This window comes from Xiphophorus hellerii, chromosome 12 (assembly GCF_003331165.1).
Source record: "Xiphophorus hellerii strain 12219 chromosome 12, Xiphophorus_hellerii-4.1, whole genome shotgun sequence".
In the NCBI taxonomy this organism is placed as follows: Eukaryota; Metazoa; Chordata; class Actinopteri; order Cyprinodontiformes; family Poeciliidae; genus Xiphophorus; species Xiphophorus hellerii.
The window spans coordinates 3,140,979-3,166,774 of NC_045683.1; the positions used below are offsets into that span (position 1 = coordinate 3,140,979).

The 25,796-nt window shown below is 38.7% G+C and overlaps 2 protein-coding genes across 2 annotated transcripts; one reads left to right on the forward strand and one right to left on the reverse strand.

Moving 5' to 3' along the window:
• Nucleotides 1-631: 631 nt before the first annotated feature.
• On the forward strand, nucleotides 632-10,476 carry rnf215 (ring finger protein 215). Its single transcript, XM_032577881.1, has 10 exons — nucleotides 632-1,008; nucleotides 1,983-2,135; nucleotides 2,266-2,337; nucleotides 2,849-2,937; nucleotides 3,820-3,874; nucleotides 3,982-4,086; nucleotides 4,991-5,107; nucleotides 6,879-7,022; nucleotides 8,883-8,985; nucleotides 9,058-10,476. The coding sequence occupies exons 1-10, from the start codon at nucleotides 730-732 to the stop codon at nucleotides 9,078-9,080; spliced, it is 1,140 nt and encodes a 379-aa protein (XP_032433772.1). The 5' UTR covers nucleotides 632-729; the 3' UTR covers nucleotides 9,081-10,476.
• Nucleotides 10,477-11,086: 610 nt separating this feature from the next.
• On the reverse strand, nucleotides 11,087-22,912 carry ascc2 (activating signal cointegrator 1 complex subunit 2). The gene is made up of 19 exons (XM_032577864.1): nucleotides 22,797-22,912; nucleotides 21,500-21,610; nucleotides 20,708-20,866; nucleotides 20,014-20,187; nucleotides 19,800-19,929; nucleotides 18,966-19,033; nucleotides 18,760-18,873; nucleotides 17,951-18,063; nucleotides 17,199-17,273; nucleotides 17,010-17,114; nucleotides 16,194-16,262; nucleotides 15,727-15,801; nucleotides 15,378-15,603; nucleotides 14,885-15,081; nucleotides 14,359-14,478; nucleotides 13,626-13,856; nucleotides 13,315-13,402; nucleotides 12,703-12,794; nucleotides 11,087-11,785 (listed from the first exon to the last, which is right to left on the reverse strand). The coding sequence occupies exons 2-19, from the start codon at nucleotides 21,581-21,583 to the stop codon at nucleotides 11,614-11,616; spliced, it is 2,292 nt and encodes a 763-aa protein (XP_032433755.1). The 5' UTR covers nucleotides 21,584-21,610; nucleotides 22,797-22,912; the 3' UTR covers nucleotides 11,087-11,613.
• Nucleotides 22,913-25,796: the final 2,884 nt, after the last annotated feature.

The following is a 25,796-nucleotide window of genomic DNA, read 5'->3' on the forward strand; positions in this document are numbered from 1 at the left end:
CCATTCTGTAGATTTTTTATTTAAGAACTTAAGCCTTTTTTGTACAATATTAACAATAAATGAAAAGATGCAAAAAAAATGTCAACTGGATAGGAAAGTAGATATTTATTGCTTAATTTGCAATAACAGCATTCCTTTTGTGTACACTTGATTATTTGTAGCAAAGGATGAATCTGCAGCTACAAAGTGCTACCGACATCAATATATGAAAAGCTCCGTTCTTTCTGCTGCACTTAGCGTCAATACATTGTAGGGCTGATCTGTTGATTTGTTTTTTTTATTAACCCAATAATAACTGGATAAAAAATATGCTTAATATGAGTTTTTTATTTTCTATTTTATTTCATTTTATTTTTTGTTCTGCAGTTTTCATTAAACGAACTGTGGCTTTAAAATCAAGATGGAACTATGAGAAGATTATTTTCTTTGGCGCAATACACGTTAGCGCCGGTAACTTTACGGTCAATTTGCGTTTATCGACAGAAGAATTACCGTATTTCGTTGAAGAAAATCCCCTTTTTAAAAGTACACATTTAAAGATCAATGGTAGTTAACTGAATTATTACCAGAGATGTTCCGGGAATCATCTGAGCGCTCAGATGATTATCCCTCCCCGACTTCCGTTTACAACCGGAAGTTTCTGGTTTTTCCTGTTTACATCCAGGAGCCTGCGAGCTAACAGCCTAAAATAATCGGCTGCAGAATTTCTAACAAAATGCCTGACAGTTGATGAGTTTTGTGTGTTTATTGTTGCTTCCTGCAGGGTTTTTGGGGGGGACCATGGCTTCAGCTCGCCCGTGTTGTCTCTGTTTACCCTCGCCGGTTGTTCTGCTGCTGCTGCTGCGGTGGCCCGGGCTGCTGGTGGCCGCGAAGCAGGTCGCTTTGGTGGAGGTTTTTCTGGAGCACCAGCCCGCTGTTAGCACTCTGCTCCAGGGGGAGGTGGTGTCAAGCCGAGGTAGCAAGAGCTCAGAGACCCGGAACGAGGAGCAGGAGGGGAACCTGGTGTTGGTGAGACTTCCTGATGTTGTTTATATGTTCATTTAAAGACTAATTACACATTCATTATGTATTATAATCTACACATGCATCAGAAATATTCAAGTTAAATTTGGCAAGGTGCAAAAATAAATATATTTTCCTGAGTTTAGCTTCTTGTTTTTCTTTGTTACATTATAAATTTGTTTTGAAATAGATATAAATGTGAATAAACTCATTAACAAAAAAATGCTATATCTAAAAGTTGGACATTGAATGTAGCTCAACATTTCCTTTCGAAGTTTTATGATTAAAGCTGCAGTATGTAGGTTTTTTATTGAAGAATGTTTTTTTATATAACTGTCACCATGTCGTGACAGTGTGATATGAGACAGATAATCTGTGAGAAACAAAATCCACCTCCTCTCTGAGCTGCTATTGCCGTCACAACAATATTTTTTGTCTTGGAGAAGCCGTAATATAGCAGAGAACAACAGGGGAGGTATGGGAAGTGGCTAGCAAATGGGCATGATTGACAGCACTAAGACCCGCCTCTTGGCTCTGATTGGTTGTTTCTAGTCATCACTGGGAGAAGGCAGAGGAGCTCCATTATTTTCACAGATTAGATGTCTTACACTAAACTGTCACAGCAGTGACAGTTTCAACAAATATAAAAGAAAATATGTTTTTTTTAAATAAAAGTTACATACTGCAGCTTTAATCCTAAAATTCAGGTTATCAGAAAATCAAAACAGTGCGTAGTGGTAAATGTTCTGGATAACTCTGTTGTGACTCTTGATTCCACCCGAGTTAACGTCTTCTGAATCTCCCCCAAACTCTTCAAATGATGCTTCACATCTAACCCTGTTGCTTTAGCAAAACTTTTTTCTTCCACACGTTTTTCTTCCACCAAACTTTCCATTAAAAAAGCTTTGATTCAGCCAGCCCCTATAAACCTGCAGAAATTATAGTTTAGATTAAACGATTGTTTGTTTTCCTGTCTCCAGGTTGGAGATGACGCAACGCAGCCGAGCGAAGAAAGAGACGGGGAAAATGGCGACTGGCAGGAGCCGTGGATCGGCGTTGTGCCGGTGGAGATGGACGACAGCAAAGCCTCCACTGGGAACCAGGAGTCTTTTGCTGATGCAATGGTTAACAAAGTGAGAAATCATCCCAAGTACAGCTTAATTAGAGGGTGACTGCACCAACCTGCAGGAGGTTTCAGCTGTTGTTTCTCAATGATGGTGAGAGGATGTTAGTTTTTAAGAATTTTGTTGTTTTGGTGCGCAGATGAAGCGGGCGTTGGTCCTGGGAGCGTCAGCGCTGATCATCCTGGCTCTGAACCAAAACACAGCCAGCGAGGTGAAACGTCACACTGGTTCTGATGTTCTCCAGTTTTAAAGGACAGTTTTGTTCACAGAGACTTCATAATTAATTTTATTTGTTGTTTTGTTTATTTATTTTGGATATTTAAAATGTCTTCCAGTGTTAAATGTTCATTAGAATTTAAAGTTTATTGATTTTTCAGAATATGTTCCTGCATTATTATTACCGTTATATTACTTGAATGTGAACTCAAAACAACAATATTGTCGTTTATTGTGATGTTCTGGGACAATTTATCGTCCAGCGAACCTGTTCTGTCTCATACTGTCATGACATGGTGACAGTTTAAATAAATATGGAAAAAATATATTTAACAAATATATGACCTGTTGATTCCTATTTTGGCTGCAAGCATTATTTTTCATTCTGAATAGTTTGTAAATATTGCAATAAATATGAATGAAATCTGTGCTGATTTGCACTAATTTTGGATCTGGTTCTGTTGAAATGCTTGGCCGGTTTGGATCGGCTCGTTTCTGTGTTGCAGATGGATTTGTCTCAGGTTCTGCTGTCCAAGCCCATCATTGTGATCCAAACGTCAGAGAACGTGACCAAGCTGATTGGAGCTCTGCTGAGGTACAGAAACGCTACGCAACCTAACGTAAAGTTAATGTCTAGTCAAAGTCCTGATGAATGATGTCTTACCAAAGTATTGAATTTTTTGACATTTTGTCATGGGAACCACCATATTCCCATGAGAACTAACTTTATTTTTTCTTCTATTTTAAATAAACACTGCTACTTGCAGTATTTCAGATGTATAAGATATATCTATTGTATTAATTTTAATTTTTTTTTAATGCCTTGCTTTTTTTAAAGAAATACTGCCACTTGCAGTACTTCTTATTTATTTCTTCAAACTTTAAAATCATGTGCAAAAAAAATCTATATCACATTTTTGCATTCTTAAAATATTTTGCTTTTTTCTTCTTTAAAGAAATACTGCCACTCACAGTGTTTGAGATATTTTATATTTGTATTTATTTTTAAATTGTCTATTTTTTAAATGTCTTTCTTTTTTCCAAAAAATAAAATACTGCCGCCTGCAGTGTTTTTTATTTTCATGTGCAGATTTAAAACAAATCTAGATTAAAATATAACATTTTTTTATTTATTATGAAATTCTGATTTTTATTTTTTTAATACTTGCTTTTTCTTGCAGTATTTCAAATCTGTTTTTTTAAATTGTCTTACTTATTTTTCTTCTAACTTTGAAAGCCACGTGCAAGTAAAAAAAAAACTAAATTAAAATATTTTATTTATGTATTATTTTTATTCTAAAAAGTCGCATTTACGGTCATACACACAAATATTGTAAACACAAATAATTCTTAATATTTCTAAAGTAGCACTAAAAATCCGCTAAATCCTGAATTTGTCCGATTAATTCAGTCTTCAGGTTGTTTATTATTTTAGTAGTTTGATTAAATAGCATTTACTTTATTGTTATGACTGCAGGGGTCTTCGGGCGACGGCTAAAATCACATATGAGACGATCCTACAGGACAACTTGGTGAGCCTCTTCCTCGCGGCTGGCCGCGTGTTTCCGGGTGGCAGCGCCCCCAGTGGTGAGTGAGCAGATGACAGGCTGACCGAGCTGCTGCTGTGTTTTCCGGGCAGGGCGCCACGCTGACCCTGTGGTCCAGCTGTGGCCGGTCCAGAGGCGGCCTGTACGGAGAGTGGCAGGGGGTCATCTGCACCGGCGAGAGCAACTCTCAGGTCCAGGTGGGGAGGAAGAAGAAAAACAAAACAAAAACAACCTGTTCATTCCTAAAGCTCTGCCTAATCCAACTGCAACCTTTATTAGCCAAAGATATTTTGCTTTCTAAATAGCCAAAGAAAAAAACTGATATAGAGCCGCTAATGTCACGTAACGTTTTGAAAAAAGAACATAAAATTAGGCTCATATTAATTCAAAAAGTTATTGTAATGGTTGTGGGCAGGAAAGAGCTCCCGTAGCAGTCTGTATTACTGTGAATTTGAAGAAGCCTCTGACTGAAGACTGTTTTTCTAAGACAGTCTTAAAAATGTGGATATTCTTTTATTCTGTGGCATGGAAAATGGCAATAATATAAAGCAAATTTAAAAGCATAGTACTGATATTTTTAGTCTCATTCTTTGTGGAAATCCTACGGAAGAGGATTAGGGCCAGTGAATTAAAAAAGTAAATAAATCTGACTTTCATCTCAGAAGAAGTCAGAATTCTATGAATTCTAAAATTGAAACCAGAATTCTGATAATTAAATCAGAATTCTGGGATTAAGGTAAAAATTCTGTGGAAAAAAAAGTCAAAATTCTGGAAAAAAATCTAATTTTAATCTCAGAAATGGTCAGAATTCTAAAATTAAAGTCAAAATTGTCAGGAAAATTCAGAATTCTGAGATTAAAAGCAAAATACTGAAAAATCAAAGTTCTGAGAAAAAAAGTTCTAATTCTTTTCTGTAAAATTCAGAGCAAATATTACAGAAAAAGGAGAAACTGTGAAAAGCCTGAATTTGTTGTTATGTCTGTATTTAATTAACTGGTTATTTTTAATTATGAACTGACACGCCCTGATCTGTCTGATCTGTCGGGTTCTAGAAGCGTTGAACGTTTCAGACGCCGTTTCTTCTTCTCTGGTGGTTTCCAGAAGTACCTGCAGCAGCTGTGGGACACCGTCCTGCTGGTGGCGCTGATCCTCTGCACAGGCGTCATCGTTCAGGCCCGCTGGCAGTACCAGGACCGCCAGCTCAACGACAACCTAGAGGTACAGCTGATTATTTCTGCACTGCAGCAGAAATGAAATCACTTCAAAGTCAGAGGAAGTTTGTAACATGCTTATATTTTATTAGAAAAGATTTAAAAATAACCAGAACATCAATAAACTATTGATGTTTTACACATCAATAGTTTAAAACCCTAAAATATGAATTTAACTGGATAAGTCACTTCCTCTTTCCAGATTTAAACTCCTAAAATATAAAACTTGTCTCCCCCGTCCTCCCAACGCTCCATCCAGTGATTCTATGTAAATAAGGTGTAACTAAACCCCAAAACTAAATCTTTCTTACTGATTAACTGACTAAATAGGTGGAATTTCTGCAAAAATTTTGACAATTTATTGAAATTTTGTTGGATTCTGTAACATTTTACTTTAAAACCATCTCAGTGCTGCCCTCTGTGGGTTGAACAGTGGCTACTGCAGTCAAATTCCAACATTTTGCAAGTACACCTCGCTGCAGCAAACAGAAAGGGGCGGGACGGACCACTGTCAGTCACTTACCTGATTTGGAAATGGGAACATTGCACTCCGGAGGTAAAGGGGGCGCTACTTCCTATGTTATCCGCGGCCTCCCGCTTTTATTATTATTATTTTTTTAAATCTTCATCTTTAGGAAGGATTTTCACTCTCAGCATGTACTTGAACTTCTGTCTTTTATTTACTTCAGCACAGCTCACAGTTTTTAACAAAATCCGTAGTTTTCTGTGTACTTCTAAATTTGCTCCTTAGACGCATCTTTTCGGGCCTGCCACTGCCTCTAGTGGCGTGGGGTGGTAACACTACAAATATAATTACGTCACTAAACTAGAATACTACAAAGTCTTTATTATTTACAATTAATTTTGCCATTACTGGCAACGTAAAAGATAAATTGTCTTCTAAAACACCATATTTTTCCATTTTCTTCAGAATGTAGAGCTAATTAGGTGACATAAACAATACCTTTATACATTAGAAATATTATCTATACATCTCCATCAATTATAGGAGAAATAAAAAAAATAAGACATGAAAAACAACATGATCAACTATAATAAAAATATAATTTACAATGTATACATAAGAAATTTAATTGAGCAAAAGTCAATAATGAACAAATTAATTATTTTCACAGATGAATAACCAGGGTTGTTAAACAGATACAAGCAATAATTCACATTTTTATTTTTACTGTGCCACGTATATTATTCTGAGACTTTTTGTTGGTAGAGTCTTATATATAGGAAAAAATATGGTTAAACTATTTAGTCTTCCAAAGTGGAAATCTTTCTTCGACTCTAAAACGATAAAACTCTTTCATAGAATCACAATATCAACAGTTTGTTGTGACAATTGTCCACGCTCCATACATTTATAGATTGTGGCTCTATAAATTTTAGAGCCACGCTTTAAAATGTATAAAAATGTGGAATTTTTCTAAATTTGTTTGGGTGGAGTTTCACTTTCACAGGACGATTAGTTGCTCTTTACCTTACCAAGCCTCCATCTGGTGTGTTTCTGTTGAACGTAGTAAATGAAAATACAGACCAGCTCCTACAGGTTGTTATTTTTACCTGCAGAAACTACATAAAGTACCATTTGTTCTGCGCCATCTTGTTGGTTTTTCCATTTAGTTTTCACTGTGTTGAAGTAATATTTCTTACAAAAGTTGAATTATTATTATTGGTCTCTAATGTTTTAGAAATTTGCAGACATATTTTACAGACTACTGACATTACGACATAAATTTGATCTGTTTTTATATTTTCTGCTGCAGCTTCTTCCCAAGCAGGACGTTCTGAAGAAAATGTCGTCGCTGAAAACCAAAACGTATCGTCGGCCCAAACCCTGGTGCGACCCGTCCCAGCAGACCGAGACGGAGAACTGCGCCGTCTGTCTGGAACCGTTCAACAACAACCAGGTGTGTTAACAATCCAGCAAAACTTTATATATTACCCCAAACGGAAGCTAAATGTTCATCATTCAAGTGTCAAAGAGTCGCTTTGGACGATGCTGTAGGCAAGAAGGATCTCCAGTAGCAGTCAGTCTTCAAACGAACCAGAAGATGCCTCTGACTGAAGACTGTTGCTGTTTGTCATTGCTGCTCAATATTCAGGCATATTAATATTTCAGCAAAATCCTTGACATGTGGATACAAAACCCTAACTTGGCATAGATGGGCAGCAGGGGCAGCCACTAAGCAATTCAAGATGGCCGCCATGTTTGTCAAATTAGTTTTGCACCAAGTTATTTCATATTTATCACATTAATACTTTTTTGTGTCAAATCATACATAATTGGACCCACTGAAATCATATTTACTGATTATATTTTGATTTTTCAAGATGGCCACCATGATGGTCGTTATGGAGAATAAATTTTGCACAAAAAATCATCTGTTAATTCAAAATTCAAATTCTAAAATATTTTATTGATCCCAAAGGGAAATTAAGTATTAGATGAATGTCATACCTTTTTGTAGGATAATACGTTTCCTTGATCCTGCATTTCCTTTTTCTTGTTGACATTCTTCAAAATGGCCGCCCTTGGTAGAGGATATAAATTTGCACTGAAATTGGCCAAATGCCAATGGCGGGAACAGCTAATCAAAAAGTTTTGTTCAACTTTTCTAAGTACATCAAAAATGAGAAGAATGAGCAGCTTAGAGTTTAGCTAACTGCTATGCACATAAAAAATGCTTTAACTGCTAAACACAAAACATTAGCAGAAGCTAACGATGAAGTGTGTAAGTAAAACTTATATGGCAACTTTCAAGATAAAAAAGTGCTTCACAAAAAAAATACACAAATTTAAGCAAAAACAGGTTTATAAAAAATGTGTTTCCCGCTGGCCTTTAAAAGAAGCTGACCTGACAGTTACTGCTAAACAAAAAGAATTAGCGGAAGCTATTGCTAACCATTTAGATAACCGTCAGTCTGTGTCCTATAAGGCTCAAAAACAGCAGCCATCTTGAAACTCATGTTGCTAATGGGGATATATGAAAAACAATATGGATGAATATACAAATTTCTATGTTTGCATCGAGGCCTGTCGCAGTAATCTGTAAGTCAGTTAATCAGATGATCCATCAAAACGAGCTCAATAATTTTCATTTGCATGATTTATTTATTGTTTTTCTCTTTTTACCAAAAACTGGATGAGAAAAGTCTTCAGCCTGGTGTTTCAGTCTCAGCTAAACCTTTTTTTTCTAGTGGCCTTTATTGGAAAGTGAACTGACAGGAAAGTAGAAAATGAGAAAGAGGAAGACATGTGGCAAAGGTCATCAGGCCAGGAATCGAACCTGCGACGGCCGGGAATCGAACCTGCGACGGCCGCGTCGAGGATTAAAGCCTCCTCATGTCGGTTGTGCTTACCCCTGCGCCCCAACTAAACCTTTTTCTGAAGGACAATTTTATTTACAGAGACTTTAAAATTTGTTTCTGTTTTATTTTGGATATTTAAAATGTTTTTCGGTTCCGGTGTTAAATGTTTATTAGTATTTTAAGTTTATTGATCTTTGAGGATGTGTTCTTCTATTATTACCATTATATTACTTCAAAATGGTCTCAAAACAACAATATTATCGTTTATTGTGATAACTTCTGGGACAATTTATCGCTCAGCAACTTTTGTTACTGTGACAGGCCAACTTCCATCCACACTAGAAATATTTTCATAATGAAATTGCTCCACTACCTCATTAGCTCCCCTACTCCAACATTAGCAGGATGTTGGAGTAGGGGATAGGATCTCTGCTCTACTCTGACTCTTGTGTCCTCAGTGTCTGCGGGTGCTGCCGTGTCTCCATGAGTACCACAGGGATTGCATCGACCCCTGGCTGTTGCTGCAGCACACCTGCCCTCTGTGCAAACGCAGCATCCTCGGTGAGTTCCCGCTTCCTCCCCGACCGCCGCCCAGATCCGACCCGTCTGAAGAGCTTCCGATTCTCCCTGCAGGCGCCGTCCGCAGAGACAGCTAGCAGCCGCTGCTCCGCCTGGACCTCGTCCCGACTCCTCCGCCCTCCCTGGGAGCGGATCTGGACTCCAGGCGGCAGAAACTCTGCGTTATGGATCCCTGCTGAGCTCTTCCTGGGACGTTTGTTACATTAAATATGTGGGAACTCTGCAGCTGAAGTCGGCCGCTGAAATGTTTTGACGTGTAAAAACTATTTATTCGCTCCATGGACGACGACTTCTACTTCCTCTTCCACATGCAGTTCACTTTAGCTCCTGAATGATGTCAGTAACAAACATGTTCATCTGATTTATTTCCTGCTAAAATCACTTTTGTGCTTCTTGTTTGAAAAATTAGCAGGTTTTTTTCCAGGGTGAAAAGATTATTTAGCTTTCAAAATGATCCGTACAGAATACCTAAATATAAACGACGGTGGTGTGGAAAAGTGTTTGTCCTCTTCCTCATTTAGTATTTTTTGCATGTTTATCACAGTTCAGTGTTTCAGGACATCAAACCAATTTAAATATTTATAAATGAAGGCATTAGAAATTCAAATGTTGATTTGGATTTATTTCTAATGATGTCTGGACTGTGTGAAAAATGTTGGTCCAAATTTTGGTCTAAATTTAAACAGAATCTCGTATTTAAAAACCACTAAAGCTGTTTGTTTATAATCCTTCCACCCTGGAAAACGAAGATCCAAACTGACCTGACGAGAGTTAAAGTGCTGTGCAAAAGTCTTTAAAAAATAATTTTATTGTGAAAGTATATTTAAGTGTAGTTTATAAAGATTTTATAGTTATTCTCTTAACTTTGGCTCCTTTTTCCAAATCTTATCTCTTATCTCCTATCTCTCTTTGTCATTAAATTTAAGGAATTTACAGCTTATTTACAACTATATTTTATTACATTTTAGGAACTAAAATGTTTATTTTGTTATTTAAGAAACTGAATTATTTATTTGCACCTTTTAATGTATTTTTAATATTTTATAAAATAAGCTTTAGTGATTAAATGAAATATCAACAGAAAGTGCCAATTTCTTTTCATCCGATTTAAATGATGGTTGGCTGCAGCTCTAGTAAATTTATGCCTGTAATCATGTAGATTTTACTTTTTTTTTTAACAGCAAATTTAGATATTTTTTGACATCATAGAAAATCCATGTGAAATTAATCTAAAATTTCTGAGTTTTTCTTATTTTTGGCATGAATTTACTCCTCTAATGGCACCAACACTGTCATACAATCAGACCAACAGTCGATGTTTGAGTGGAAATAAAACCTTTTGGGTTTAACCAAAACAAATCACAGATGTAGGTCAAAGAAGGTCGCCTCCTAAAAGCTGAAGACTTTTGCACAACACTGTAAAAAAAAAAAGGAAAGTGCACAATGAGGAGAAATTAGTGTTAGGACGTCATGCGCGCCCCCTGCTGGTGACTTCTGAACATGCAGCCCTCGGTGACTCCAGAAAAACAGACGTTTCTGCTTGGTGGGATCAACGTTTTCACTTATTTTGTATAAATCTGGGTCAGATCTAATCACTTAACTCAGTTTGTAACTTTTATTACAAAAATGTTTTTCACATTTGTTAAAGCTGCTCCATGCTGTGACAGACAATCTGTGAGAAAGTCAATCTTTTCCCTGAGCCATTACTGCGGTCTGAAGAAATGCACCAAAACCAACCAATCAGAGCCAGGAGGAGGGGCTTAGCGCTGGCAATCAACCTCATGTACTCACTGCTAAATGTGCTTATTGTTACTGGAATACCGTCTATCTGCCGTCATGCTATGCTAACTAGCTAACCAGCTGTAGATTAGCAAAGAGCATGAGCGTGATTGACAGCGCTAAGACCCTCCCCTTTCCTCTGCTTGGTTTATTTATGCAATTAGAACGGAAAGGAGCACCATTTTCTCTCAGATTATCTCATACTGTCACAGCAGTGATCAATTTAACAAGCATGTAAAAAATTATTTTTATATAAGTTACACTTTCATGCATTTGACCACAGATGACTCAAACTTGAAAGATGTCAAAACAACTGCATTATTTATTATCTGCTTTTTTGTTGTTTTTTTTGTCATGTCAACTCCAAAATAGTAATAATTTGTCTTGTTACAAAATGTTCTGACAGATAGATGAGTTCTCTTGTAGAAAATAGTTTGTGCATGGCGACATGACGCAGCCTGTGCTTCCAGCCGTTTCCTTCTGACCCGGTTCTCGCGATCAGAGCGGCCAGGAGGGGGCGCTCACCTCCACTCTGATCGTTTGGTCGGCTGATATTCTTCCAGAAGGAGAGGGAACGCTCTTTGATGGAGGGAACGCTCTTTGATGTCTTACTTGTTTACATCTTTGGATCGTAATAATAAACCGATTTGTTACTTGGCAAAAATAAAACGTCTAATTGTGGTTGTGATGAGCAGAGGAAGGAAATCAGTGCTAAAATAAATCGTTTTGGTTTTTAAAAAAAGAAAAAAAGATCCACAGAGAACGTTGTGGTGATAGACCAGAACCGGGTCAACCGGACCTCCTCTGGCTCCAGCAGCGCCGTGGAGCGGGTCAGGAGGGGATCATGCCTTTGTTCCTCTTCCGGTCCGCCATGGAGCGCCGGTTGTGGTTGCTCACGCGGCTCTTATTGGCCTCCTTCTTGCGTCGGTCCAGGAACGTCTCTGTGGTCTGTCCCTGGCCTTTGGGTCGACCCACCACGTTACTGGGCCGCTCGGGCCGAAACCTGGAGGAAACAGGGAAAGGAGGAGACGAGGGTCAGAAAGCTGCAACCACAAACTGAGCGCAGAATCAACCAGAGATTATAATTCAGGGTGATTTCACAGCAGATTGGGTTCGATGAAAGAACAAAATCTCAACATTTCCAGCTGCTGCAGTTCGCTTTCTCACTGAACTGAATGAACCTAATTAAACTAATTAAAAAACCTGTTCCCCTCCTCACCTGTGGGGGCGCTGCACCAAGAATGACAACAGGAAATGACACAAAAACCTCTGAAGACACTGAGCAAAACTTCCTTCTTCGCCAAATGTAAACAAAAATAGAGTGGCGTCGGATTTCAGCGGTTGGAGGATTTATCTTTCGTCTTCAGTAAAAAAAACCACGAGACGTTTCTGCTGCCAGCGCTAGCTAGCGCGTTTGTTTTGGTTGTATTTAACCAGAATGCCCTGCTTTGAGTCCACGTCCGGCTTCTGTGCTTTTCTCATAAGCATTCAAACCGAACCAAAGTTAGGGCTCGACAACAAGGCTTAAAAATAAAATCTCAGATTTCTTTCATAGCAGATTCAAATTCCAATTCTAATTTGATTTGATTTTTTTTTTTAGCAATTTCTTTTCTTGGGGAAAAAAAGAAAGAAAAAAAAGCAAATGGCTGAAAACAATTTCAAAATGTGGCTTTTATTTCAATCCTCCCTTCCATCAGTTGTACGATGGCGTATTAGGGCAATGATACATAATTACGAAAATAAACGTTTTAAAATTAGGAGAAAAAAGTTGTTTTCATGAGAAAAAAAAGCTTGGATGATTATTATTTTTAACTTTCTATGTTCTAATATAAAGACTCTAAACAGGGAATAGTGTAAAGACCCTAAAATAATCTTTTATTTACACGGGAAGCCATCCTGGATGAACCTGGAGGTCCTTACCCTTTCTTCTGCTGCATGGCAGCTCGTTTGGCTTCGGCTCTCTCCCTCAGCAGAGCCGGGTCCTGAACGAACTGGTCCCGGTTCACAGGGTTCTGAAACACAAAACCATGCAACACATGACGCAGCTTCCAAACTGCTACCGACGTCTACTTCTTCCTTTACAGTGCATCATCAAAAAACGCTCAAATGTTAGAACTTTTTCCATTTGCTTTGGTTCTGGTTCTCAGTTAACTCGTCAGATTCTGAGTCCAAATCAACATTTGGAGTCAAAACTACAGAAACGTTAAACTGTCAGAGTTTGGAAATGCATTCAGGTGTGTTATCTCGTTTAAATAAGATTTTAAAAACTATAACTAAAATCAATCTGAATTTTTAGAGTAACATTTTTACATCTTGTTACCAGAGTTCGGTAGTAACCAGTTACATTTACTCAACTACATTTGAGTAACTTTTTAGACAGAAATGTACTTTTAGAAGTAGCTGTACTTTTTACTTTTACTTGAGTAAAAATATATTAAAGTAGTAATACTCGCCCACCTTTGCTCGTTGCAATGTGAAAGTTTTCTAAAATTAATTGGAAACATGATTTCGAAATACGAGTCACTTTATGACCTGTGAAACATCTTTGTCTTCATCGTCTTCCTGCTCCTCCTCCTCTGCTTTGGTTCCTTTCCTCAGTACCTGTGGGACGGTGAACGGCCTGCAGAGAGAAAAAACAAAACAATCAACCAGTTACTAGTTTTTCCTTCATTGTGTCGGGATGTTAAAAGTTCCAGTCAGAAATATAAAACACACTCGTTATCAGCATTAATGTCATGGTGATTTTTGATTTCTGAACATCAAGCACTTTCCAAAGCTTGAACAATGAAATTCAAACATTTTCAAGGATTTCAAGCACCCATAGGAGCCGGGCAGCGCCATACCTCCTGCTCAGTAAACTGTCTCCGTCCAGGTCGTTGGCTCCAATCTGGTTCATGTCGTACGTGTCATCATACTCGTCGTCGTAATCGTCCAGGTCGTAGGTGTCGGCGCCGCCCGACGCTCCTGGCTCGACGGCGACTTCGTCCACCACCGTCTCGTACGTCTGGTAGCGCGCTCGCTGCTCCGCTATGTGCTGCTTGTCGTTCAGCATCTCTCGGGCGCTCTCGCCTTTCCTGTAGGCAGAGAACAGAAAATCCTCCAGAGCACTGCAAAAACACAAAATCTCACCAAGTAGTTTTATCTGGTTTATCGGAAATGTCTTAGTACATTTGAATTAAGACAAAACTAACTTACAAGTAACTTTTCTGCAAGAATTATGAGCCTGTTTTAACTCTAATTCCTTAATATTAGTGAAAAACTTCTAGTTAAACTGGCAGATTATTTCACTTATAACAAGACATTTTTCCCATATTACAAGTGAAATAATCTGCCAGTGGAACTAAAACTTTTCATCAATATTAAGGAATTATTGACTTAAAACAAGCTCCTATTTCTTGCTCAAAAGCTACACTGAACTACAGAAACAAAAACAGCATTAGTGGGGACAAAAAAATCCAGATTGTCTAAAAATTAAATCTCCAAAAACAAAACATTCGATTAATTGATAAAATCAATTTATTGCCCAGTCGTGCAACATTTTGATTTATACGACAGCGGCTTCCTCTGCTCCTCTACCTCCTGCCCTTCCAGACGCGGGACATGTCCACCTGATCCCTGCGGAAGACGTCGAACTCGTCGTCGTCGAACACGTTGGATCGGTTGTTCAGGACATCTGGGAGATCCTCTTTCACCGGCCTGCAGACGAACATTAGGCTCCAATCACACAAAATGACAAACAAAAACGTTCAGCATGCCGACTTCCTTGTCATCTTAAAATGTCTCTGAGCAAAACAGATCTGCAGGTTTTATGACGTTTTTCTTTGGAACTATTTTTGCAAGAAATCATAAAAATGTGGTTAGTTTGAAACCCTTCAACTCCAGCAGAACCTGGAAAGTGACACCACATGAGAAATCTGAGGCAGCGTATTAGTCCTATTAGAAAGAAAAACAAGGAGTACATTTCTGCCACTACTACTTTTATTTTTTCTACAACAGCCCGAATACAAAGTTATAAATATCTAATGCAAAATGGCGCCTGAAGAGTCAGTAAGGCGGAGTGTTGCCCCCTAGTGGATGCTGTTGTAGCCTCAGGAGGCCGTACCTCGGCATGGTTCGGTCCAGTTTGTCCAGGCTGGGAGCCAGTCGGTCCTCCAGGATGTTGTTGATGACCAGCTCAGAGTTGTAGCCGTATTCCTGCAGACACGCCAGCAGGAAGCCTTCGCCCAGGTCAGGAAGCAGATCCCTGATGCAGGACAGGAGCGACTCGAGCTCCGGCCCGCTCACAGGACACACGGCGCCCTGGAAACCCAAAACGTTTTGATGCCATGTTACTGTCCTGTAGGAGAAGAACTGTAGAACCACAAACATCACTACATACACAAATTCTTCAGCTTTTGTGTCATATTGATCCATCTCATACAATCCTAAAACTGAAATTTGTGGCTGAAGAAGGAAAATAAACGACATAAAGACTTTAAGGGGTGTAAATACTTTTCCGAGGACCTGAGTTTGTTTCTATTTTAACATTTAAACCCATGAAAAACAAACGCAAACAAACACTGAGACGTCATGCAGCTGCAGATCGAAGCTCTCACGTTGTCTCCTTTCTGTGGGGCGGCCATCTTGGCCTCGGCCCCCAACAGCCTCTCTCCTCTCGACTCTTTGACCTCTGGCGACCCGAAGCCGTCCGAACAGGCCGCCGCCGCCGCGCCCTGATCGGCCGACGACGAGGAAGCGCCTTCAGTCTGTGGTCTTCGTCGGCCCGTGGCGTCCCAGGCGCTTTCCACACCCTGCAGCAAATACGACGTCCTCGTCTCGTCACTGAGGGAGAGTTAAAGAAGAAACCGGCTGCAATAAAAACTGATATTTACAAGATTTAAAAAACTCCTGGAGCTTTTGAGTCCTTAAATGGACACAATGTGTTAGAGACTGAAAAAAGGATGCATGACAGGGAGAGCTTGCTGCAGGAGGCTGATGTCGTCTGAGATGGGAAACTGCTCGTCGAAGTCGACTAGAAACCTGAAAAACACACACACACATAAATCCGGGTCAAATTTAGCACCAGAGTGGGCCGATTACTGAAATTATTATTTTTAATTTAGCTAAATTTAGTAAATCATAAAAGCTGCGAATCATAAAAAGAAACCTTTCAAATTAGCTTCAGTTATTAAGGTGTTAAATCAGAACATTGATTTAACTCCCAAAAATAAATAATTTCCCATAAAACAGAAAATTACTTTTCACTTCACCCTGTATAACAAAAACTTGATTAAATATGGAGGTTTGAAACATAAAATCTTCACAAAATGGACAAAATTTTCAGAAAAAACATCGAGTTTCACAACCAATTATCTTTTTAAAAATACCTCTTCTTCTTACTCTAAAAGTCAGATAATAAATATGTTTCTCACCTTTTCTCGGGTAAAAAAGATGTAAAATATTGCAGGAGTTCCTCAGCAAACGTTTGCATGTTTTCTCGACTGAAACGAAACAAAAACATTGAAACACATTTAACTTGTTGTGTGAAAGTTTTGGGACAATACATAAAAACAAAATTACAGTCGTTGTGTGCAAAACAAAAAAAGAAAAATCAATCAGAATAAAACTCTATCAGAATATTACAGTAAGTGGGATATTGGGAACATACAAACCCATTATTTTTTAAATTAAATAAGCTGAAAATTGTACAATTCATATTTTAAGTAAAAAACCATAAACTTTCATACAACGATGAAAAAATGTTTTGTGACAGAGGGATGTTATAATTTAAGAGAATGAAATAAAAAAAACAACAATGTATTAACAACCAAAAAGAGTTTTTGTTTATCAGTGTGTGGTTAAGTTTATGGAATGGATTAGATGATGAAAAGTACAAATATAAACCATTAAAAAACTGTTCAGAAAGAAGCTTATTGGAAAATATTTTGTACAGAATTCTGTTGATATTAAAAATGGTAAATAACTTTACATTTAGGGATGATAATATGAGTTTTAAGTGTCATTCAATGTGGGAATAATTTAAGAGTTTATCTGGTGTAAGTTGTTTATAAGATCTTGCATCTTCTTCCTGTTCCTTTTCGAACAAATTATGTAAAATTGCATTTTAATGGGCTTTTTTTTCCTGTTCTTATTGTTTACTGTCTGTTTGAAATGAATAAATCAAAGCCCAGAATGATCGGGGTGTTTGGGGTGTGTTTTTGGGACTGAGCTGCCTGTGACGGACTCACCCCTCCAGGATGGGCTGCAGGCAGGTGTGGTGCAGCAGCAGGTGAGTCGTCTCCACCATCTTCCTGCGGGAGTGGCTCATCCTCTTCCACAGGTCTTCCTGCAGACTATGGCAGAGTATGAGTTCAGCTCATTACGTGTCACAAAATGCCTTTTTTTCTAAAAATAAAATCCCAGATGTGGATGCTCGCCTTTTATCGTCAAAGTTTCTCTTCCTGATGGCTTTCTCCAAATCCGGCACGGTGGCCTCGTAAAACGGCGGCAGCCTGAGGCCATAGGAAGGAAAACAGAAAGTCCTTATTATGGATGCAAATGATCGATTAATGACTTCATCTAAAGTTGATTTATCCTGTGAGCAGAGATATTCATACAGAAGTTAGTCTCTAGTGTCGTTTGAAGGAACGCTAAAAAAAAGTGCAACAGCCCTCAAACTAACCGTGTTTAATGGCACAACGTGTTTTTCCATCGTGTTAAAATTATTCGGCCTTTTCCAGTTATTACCTCGCCTTCGTAGGACTTCAGTAGTTTTTGCTTGAGAAACTGACAGCTGCGCCATGTAGCTTGGCTGAAAGAGCGCAATTACGGTGAAAACTGAAGGAGCTTGTCGGCCGTTTATATTTCAAAACAACTTAAGGAGCTTGTAGAGTATCTATATTTCATAAACAGAACCGCATAAAGTTCATTTTTCATCCCAATCCAGACTCTGTTTGGACCGTTTCCCTTATGTCCGACCACCGCCATCTTTGTTTTTTGAAACTGCTCTGCTTAAAGATGAGCAGCGGCGCCCTCTGCTGGATGGCGGCAGAATTACAACACTAAACGAAGGTCTAAGTAAGCGCTGCAGACGTTAAACCACAATTATCTATAACGCTACTGATTGTTCGCATCCCTTGTCCTTTAATGCCGACAGGTCTCACTGTGAGCTCCAAGCCGGCCGGTTTACCTGCTGAGGAAGCCGTGGGAGTGGAAGCTGGAACAAGCGGAGGGAAAGATGTCCAGGAAGGTGTGGATGGTGGTGGTCGAGTCGCACAAATACAAAACTATATCTACCAGCTCCTGTGATGGAAAACAAAACAAAACGGCAGATTAACATACTTCCATATATTTAAATTACATTAGAAGAAATAAATATAAACAGGTTTTACTTATGGTTTTCAATATGTGGCGATTTTAATGCCATTTTTACCACAAAACAAAACGTGTGATCTTTAATTACGTTAAAACTCAGAATGAGACTAATCTCAGAAATTTTCTAGAAAAAACGTGGAGATTTATGAGTTTGAAAATTTACAAATTTGCTTGAAAAGAAGAGATTTTGAGCTTAATCTCAAAAATTTTTAAGAAAAGGACATTTCTGAGTTACAAATTTGCCAGAAGAAAATCTGAGATATTGAGATTAATCTCAGAATTTTTTTAGTAAAAAGAAACAATAAAACTTTTCTAGAAAAAAAATCTGAAATTTTGAGTTTATCTTATACAATTTACAAAAAATACAAGAATAATTCTGAGTTTGAAGGGTCAAAAAGTTTATAGAAAAAAACTCAGAAAATCTAAGATTAATGTCAGAAATTTTCTAGAAAAGAAAAGAAAATTTCAGTTTCAAAGGTAAAAAATTTGCTAGAAAAAATTCAGAAGTTGTTTCTTTCTGGAACATTTTTGGGAAAAATCTAAAAATTTCAGAGTTTTCTGGCAGGTTTTTTCCCTAAACGGCGCCGCAGTTCGTCAGTGGCGTTCGGACTTGTTCTGTCTGACCTCCAGGTTCATGCTCATGGCCGTCGGCTGTTTCTGTGCGTTCAGCTTCATCGGCTCCATGGCCGTGGCTCCTTCGCACTGCAGACCACATTTCTCCAAGATTGTGTCAAACACCTGGACGGTTATAACAGTAATTACAAACTTAAATAAAATAAAACAAAAAGGTGAAAACTGAACAGATGTTCTCAGGTGACTGTAAATCTCACCTGTAGCACTGTGGGAACCGTCTCCTCCAGGTCGCTGTAGTAAGCAGGCTGCTGAGTAAAAATGTTCTCTGAAATGAGTTTTTAACAGATAATTAGAACAGATAAACATGTGAAAATCTCAGCCCTTTCTGCTCGACTTATCAATATGATGTAGGGTTGACCTGTTGAATAGTTTTCTATGTTTTCTACTGATTAATAATTTAATCGCATGTAGGAGATGTATGTATTTATTTATTTATTTATTTTTACAAAATTTGAACCAGGTGAAGCAAAAACTTCCACTTGAGGATTTCTGGGTAGAACATATTTACAGATAAAAAAGTTTTTTTTTTTATGTTAAATGCAAAATGTGTATCTTTTTTGAACAGTTTTGTAAATGCTGCTCTAATTTTTTAGGCTTTATGCTCCAGTTAATGATTAATTGATGACTAAATTAGTTCACAATTATTTTTCAAAAAGATCAATTAATCACGATTAATTGTTTCAGTTCTTCATTCTTTGTGATGTCACAGAATATCCTAGTTCTAATATTTTTAATTTATGCTTTTTATTCAAGGAAGAAAAAATTCTCCTAAATTTCTCCAGGTTTTGTCATTTTCAGGTTGAATTAAAACCATCATAGCGCCTCCACCGTGTTGGACAGTGACGGCTTATAGACATCTATTATTTCCTGTAAATAGGGAAGTTTCCACCCTTAAGTTGATCAGGTTTATACCACATATTCTGCTAATAATATCTGGTATTATTAAGCTATTATTTTCTGTGAATCTATGTTTTATTGAGTATTTTCAATTAAACGTTTCAGCTCTATTTTTGATTGAAGTAGATTTTCACCTATCATCTTATGAAGCAGCTGGCTGTTGCCCTTTCCAAAGAGAACGCACAAATCCAGAATTTTAGGAATGTCGAACACGAAGTTGTTGTAGATAATCTCTCCAAACACAGGCGGGGTGATAAAATGTTCCTGTCGCAAAGAAAGAAAGAAGAAATGTTCGTTTTCTAAGGAATCATCAGATAAATGTAACGTACATTATTCCCTCCGCCTGACCTTGGACTCTTTATGAGTGGCCATCCGGAGGAAGGTCAGGAAAACCGCCTTGTGGACGGTGCGCTGCACGTCGGCCACCGCCGGCGACAGGGGCAAGGTGCAAAGGTCAAGGCCGCGCGGAGCCAGCTCCAGGTACGAGTCGAGACACTGCAGCAGAGACTCGTCAAACACCACCTGGTGGAGACGCCACAGCGTTTACTCTGGACTCATTTAAACCGTAATAAATGGAACATGGACCAACATATCTGATGTTTACTGATGATTGGCAAACTGTAACACCTGTTACTGGTTTTCACAACTGCTGACTGTATGATGGTAAATTATCCCAGAAGTTATTACAATAAATTCTAACATTATTGTTTAACACTGGAATTGGAAGACATTTTAAATATTCAAAATAAATAAAACAAAAACAATAAATAAAATGAATTATAAAGTTTCTGTAAACAAAACTGTCCTTCAAAACAAGAGCTAGTTCCGACCAAAACACCAAAACACCAGACTGAAGACTTTTATCATCCAGTTTTTGGTAGAAAGAGAAAAATGATAAATCAGGCAAATGGAAATTAAGCTAATTTTAATTTATCGTATGATTATTTGATTTATTGCTTGTTGTGACAGGCATAAATGATAAATCAATAAATTTGACTTATTGACTAATTTCCAACGATCAGAAGCGGCATCAGTCCCGTACCTGACACCAGAACTTGTCGTGAGGCAGCGCCAGCAGCCACTCCAGGTCTTCTGCTATAAACCTGGCGTGCTCCAGAAACTCCTCCACCTCGGCCGGAGAGCCGTCTTCTGGGAGAGGTTTGTAAGGCACGAAGCAGCGCTCCTCCTTCCTGTCTGGGTGCTGGTGGAAAACACAACAAAGACTTTAAAGGGGCAGAATCGTGTTTTCCAACCACATTGTGCCATTTTAATGCACAATCTACGTTACCTTCTATGTTACCTTCAGTTGTTATAATAATACTGCTTATATCAAATATGACTTAAAAAAAATTTACTTCATAATTAAATGCTTTGAAATTGGGCCTCTGTCTCTTTAAGAAGCTTCTGCTCTTTCTGAAACTCCGCCTTCAGGAAGTCATCACAAAATGGCTCCTCTATTGACCCTTTAATGTTTTTATCAGCGTTTCACTGAGAAGCTGCTCCTATAATGAGCTCAGCAGAGGTGGTTGCTAATTGCTGCTGGCTAGTCTGAAGGAGCTGAGTGGGGGAGGAGCTGCGACTATAAGGCAGGGTTAGGTCCACCCAGGCGTTTTGTGCAGCTGAATGGTTGCCATGGAAATTAAATTATTTCTCAAACATGCATGAAAGAATCAAAGCAACACTCCAGGTATGTTTTTGATGAGGGAATAAAATTATAACAAGATGGAAAGCTCAAAAAGGTTGATTTAACATAATGCTGCCCCTTCAAGAAAGTTGTCAAAAATGCTGCTGGGGTCAAATGTCATTCAAACAAACATGAGGAAACTGAACCAACCAGTGCAGGCAGAGTGCGCTCCTTTCCCAAAGGGCCCAACTCCGTCACCTGCTGCTCATCCAGCGGCACTCGAGCGCAGGCCATGGCTGCTCCTCTAAGGTTTACTCTGATCTGAAGGGAAACAGATTCTGGTGATTTTGTGGAACATTGACTGCATCTTCTGTTGAGAAACCTGTCTGGATGTGTAATCGGAGCTACACTGACACAAACGTCTTTCATAATTTCATAATTATAATTTCCATCCATCTGGATTTACCCCTGCTGGCTTCTTCTGGAGCAGAATTATAACACGTCTAACGTCAATCATATAAAAGTTGGATAAAAAGAGAAATGCAGACTGCACACACACTCGGGTATGTATCGGATTTAGTTCCACTTATGGAAGAAGCGTAAATTTTATTTATTTAATTTTTTTGGATGAAAAGATTGGAATTGGGCCGTTCAGACCCCTGTGAACAGGATATGGGTCACATTTGGACAAAATAACAAAAAATAAGTTGGATTTGGGTCACATTTACCTGCAGTGTGAAAATAGTATTCTTCTAAAGTACACCTTTACCAACTACAGCTGATTGTGAATTACTTTTTTTACACTAAATGAGAGGCAGATGGTTGCATTAACACACATTTTTTGTCTGGTTGGTTCTAGAAGTCAAAACAGTAACAATGGCCTCCCAGTTCGTGCTAATCTGACCTCAGTTTTCCTCATAAAACATCAAATAAAACAACAACTCACCGCCAGTTCTGATAAATTGAAAGGAAACTGGGAAATATTTTAAACACACAGTTTCATTTTGAATGTTTTTGCTTTATTCTGGAAATTTATCCAGACAGTGATGCATAAATTTTCAATTAATAGAAGTTTACATCAAATATTTATTTTTGAAATATTGTACACCATCCAACTGCTGTCTGTCAGACTAATAGATAGATAGATAGATAGATAGATAGATAGATAGATAGATAGATAGATAGATAGATATTCCTGTAAACAAATGTGTCATGTTTTTTTAAGTCCTAAAGTCCTAAGCTAATAGTAAACTTGTATAATATCAACACAAACAACCATCTAAACTTACGTTGTCTGAAACACGTACCTGTTAATGATCAACTTTTACTGTCATTTTGTTTGGTTTTAATTATAAAAGCTGCTGCCGTTTAAAGCTTCGCTAACCTGTTAAATAGCAGCTGCTAATCAATGAAGAAACGTTTTAACCAGCCGGCTGCCTAACCGGCGGTTCGGCCGTAACTCGGCGGAAATAACTGCCCGGAAACCAGGCTAAATGAAGCCGCTTACCTCTAAACACGACACTCTGTGATTCAGTCAAGCCATCTCGACATAGTCGACACAGTTTTCATCAGTTTCTGTTTCCAAACGTCTCTCTCACAGACATCTGCGCTGGCCAGGAAATGACGTCGTCTGTTTTTCTTTGACGTAACGTCTTGATCGCCCCCTGGTGGCAATCAAGATAGAACAACTGCTGTTTCTGTGTTTTTAATCCGAAAATGTTCTTTAGCTCTTGTTTTTGTTTGTTTTAGCATAACACCTCATTTAATTTGTGAAAATTATATATTTACCTATTAGCAATATTAAATTTTGTGCTATTATTTAGGGGTCTGTAAAGAAAATAATTATTGTTTGGTGCTTAATATAGCTAATCCACGACATGTGTAAAGGTATATGTAACAGAGAGAAAAGTGTGTATGAATGTGTATGTGAATTTTGCCCAAAATAATAATAATAGTGTGTATGTGTTTGTAATGAGATTGTTGTATCCATGTGTTTGGAGCCACCTAGTGGTGTGATGAGTGACTGCATGCAACGGGTCCTTCAGACGCTCTCGCGGCTTCCCCCACCAGGATCCTGAGGTGCTGCTGGTGGAGGGAGGTGCGAGAGAGGCAGCTCTTCGCTATTGTTTTTACTTGGGGTCATATTTTTCTAGTTCAACAATTAACGAAATACTGTAAGATCATTTAACAATTACAAATATAATTTATAAAGTTTTCTTGTGGTTGGGCTGGAAAAGTATGACCCTATGAGTGGGAGCTGCGCCAGTTGGTGTTTGTGGCTGACCGCTCAGTCACGACGTTAACTGTGTCTTTTGTTTTTCAGCTGTTGGACCACTTGCATGCAGTCAATCACATTGTGAGAATTTCATTTTAAATCACACTAGGTGGGTTCAAAGTGTAAATTTATGAATGTATATATATATTTAAAGAAAAAAATTGTTTTGTGAATGTAACTGTTAAATGTTAACTGTTAACTGCTGTAGCAGTTGTCTGTTATTTTACTGTTTGATTTTTGGAATAAGAATGTTTTGTTTTGTTTTTGAAGAATTGTTAAACTATACGATCACATCTAAAAAAAGAAAAAAAAAAAAAGAAAAATAAAGAATTCTGAGGAGCGCTGGTGGAGCTGTTGGACCACTTGCATGCAGTCAATCACATTGTGAGAATTTCATTTTAAATCACACTAGGTGACAACAACCAACCAAGACTATACTGGCGTTGTGAAAAGCAAGAAGGGTTACACTGGTGCCGTGACTCCGTGATCCCTGATCGGCTTGATGCTGTTCGCCCGGGTTGCTGTGTCATCTACCTACAAGCTGCCTCTTCACTTCAAGACGTGTCAACACACCTGTGTTACAAGGTTAAAGGACTGAGAGGAGAATATTTATTGCCAATAAGTGACTGATTTTTACTCGAGTGTGTTTTATTTTCATTACTCCATTTTGTAATGGCAGAAAGATTCCAACCAAACGTTGAAAATGTGAACAGTCAACCCTCCTTTGGGAGAGGTAGAGGTGTAATGGGTCTCACTTTAGAGTCAGGAGTGGCAGTTGGGTCGGATTTTTGTGCCTCACCCATGTTACCTGCAAGTAATAGGCCTCAGGGATTAGCTTTCTATCCAGCTGAGACACCTATGGGACAGATGTCATTGGGGGGCCCGAGCCACTCTACATTTAATGCTGGCCATGACTTACAAATATTAAATGACATGATTTATCAGTTAGGTTCACAGATTGGAGAGTCCATTGCAAATAGATTGTTGTCTTCTGGTGTTGTTGAGGAAAAAGAAACCCAAAATGCCACCTGTTTGAAACAAGATGGTGCACATATTGGAGACACTTCTGTCTTTGATAGTCAAAAATTCAATATCATTGTAAAATCAGAAACACCACCACCAATTTTTAGAGGTGAGAATACTGACAAACATACTGTTACTGAGTGGGTTGAAATGATGAGAGGTTACTTTAGAAGGCAGAACTATAATAGTTCTATACAAACAGAGGAGATTATGGGGAGGCTAATGGGCAGAGCCAGAGATGTGGTTAAGATTGGTCTTAAAAGTGACCCTTTTTTAAATGCTACATGCTCCCCAGATGTAATTTATAACATGCTGATTCAATACTTCAGTCACACATCCTCCTGTCTGCCGCTGCAAGACTTCTACTCCACACTGCCATTTCAAAAAGAGGACGCCTTTGACTACTGGATTCGCCTCAACAAAGCTGCAGATATGGCTGAAGAAGGTTTAAAGCGTCAGGGGAAACAAACTGACGATATGAGCAGTGAAATTGCTAAAATGTTTGTAAAGCACTGCCCTGATGCAGACCTGGCTTCAGTATTTAAGTACAAGCAAATACATGAATGGACCTCAAAAGACATTCAGGAGAGGCTAGATGAGCACCAGAGAGAGCGTGTGTCCAGGATCAAAACACCAATCCACAAACCATCTGCAGCCCCACTGTTCTGCTATGACACACACGTTGAATCCCAAGTCTCTGGTGGTGCACAAAGATTAAATAATGTTTTGTCCTCTTACAATGTACAGCCTGCCTCTGAGGCTCCACCAAATTCATGTTCTCCTGTGATGGTACAGAACCAGCAGCTGGCCACTACATTAGATTCCCCTTCTTCACAGTCTTACATTCCTGCCCTGCAATCTGCAAAGCAGAACAGCCAGTTCTCACAAGTGCAGTGCCAACCTTTCGCTCCAGTCCCACAAAGTCAGCCGCTCAGTCTGCCACAAGAAGGTGCCATGCTTGGAGAGATGATGTCTATGCTCAGGCAGGTACTTGATAAAGTTCAGGTTGGTGGCCAGGTATCATCTGCTCGCCACAAGCGCACATGGGGTCGAGCCAGACCTGTTATAAACTGTCGCATATGCAATGATGACAAGCACACCACTGAAGCCCACTGCCGTTCAGACCGCCTTTGTTTCACATGCTTCAGCCCTGACCACACGAGGCGCTCCTGTCCAAACAGAGCTGTCCCAACAGAAAATGTGCAGGGA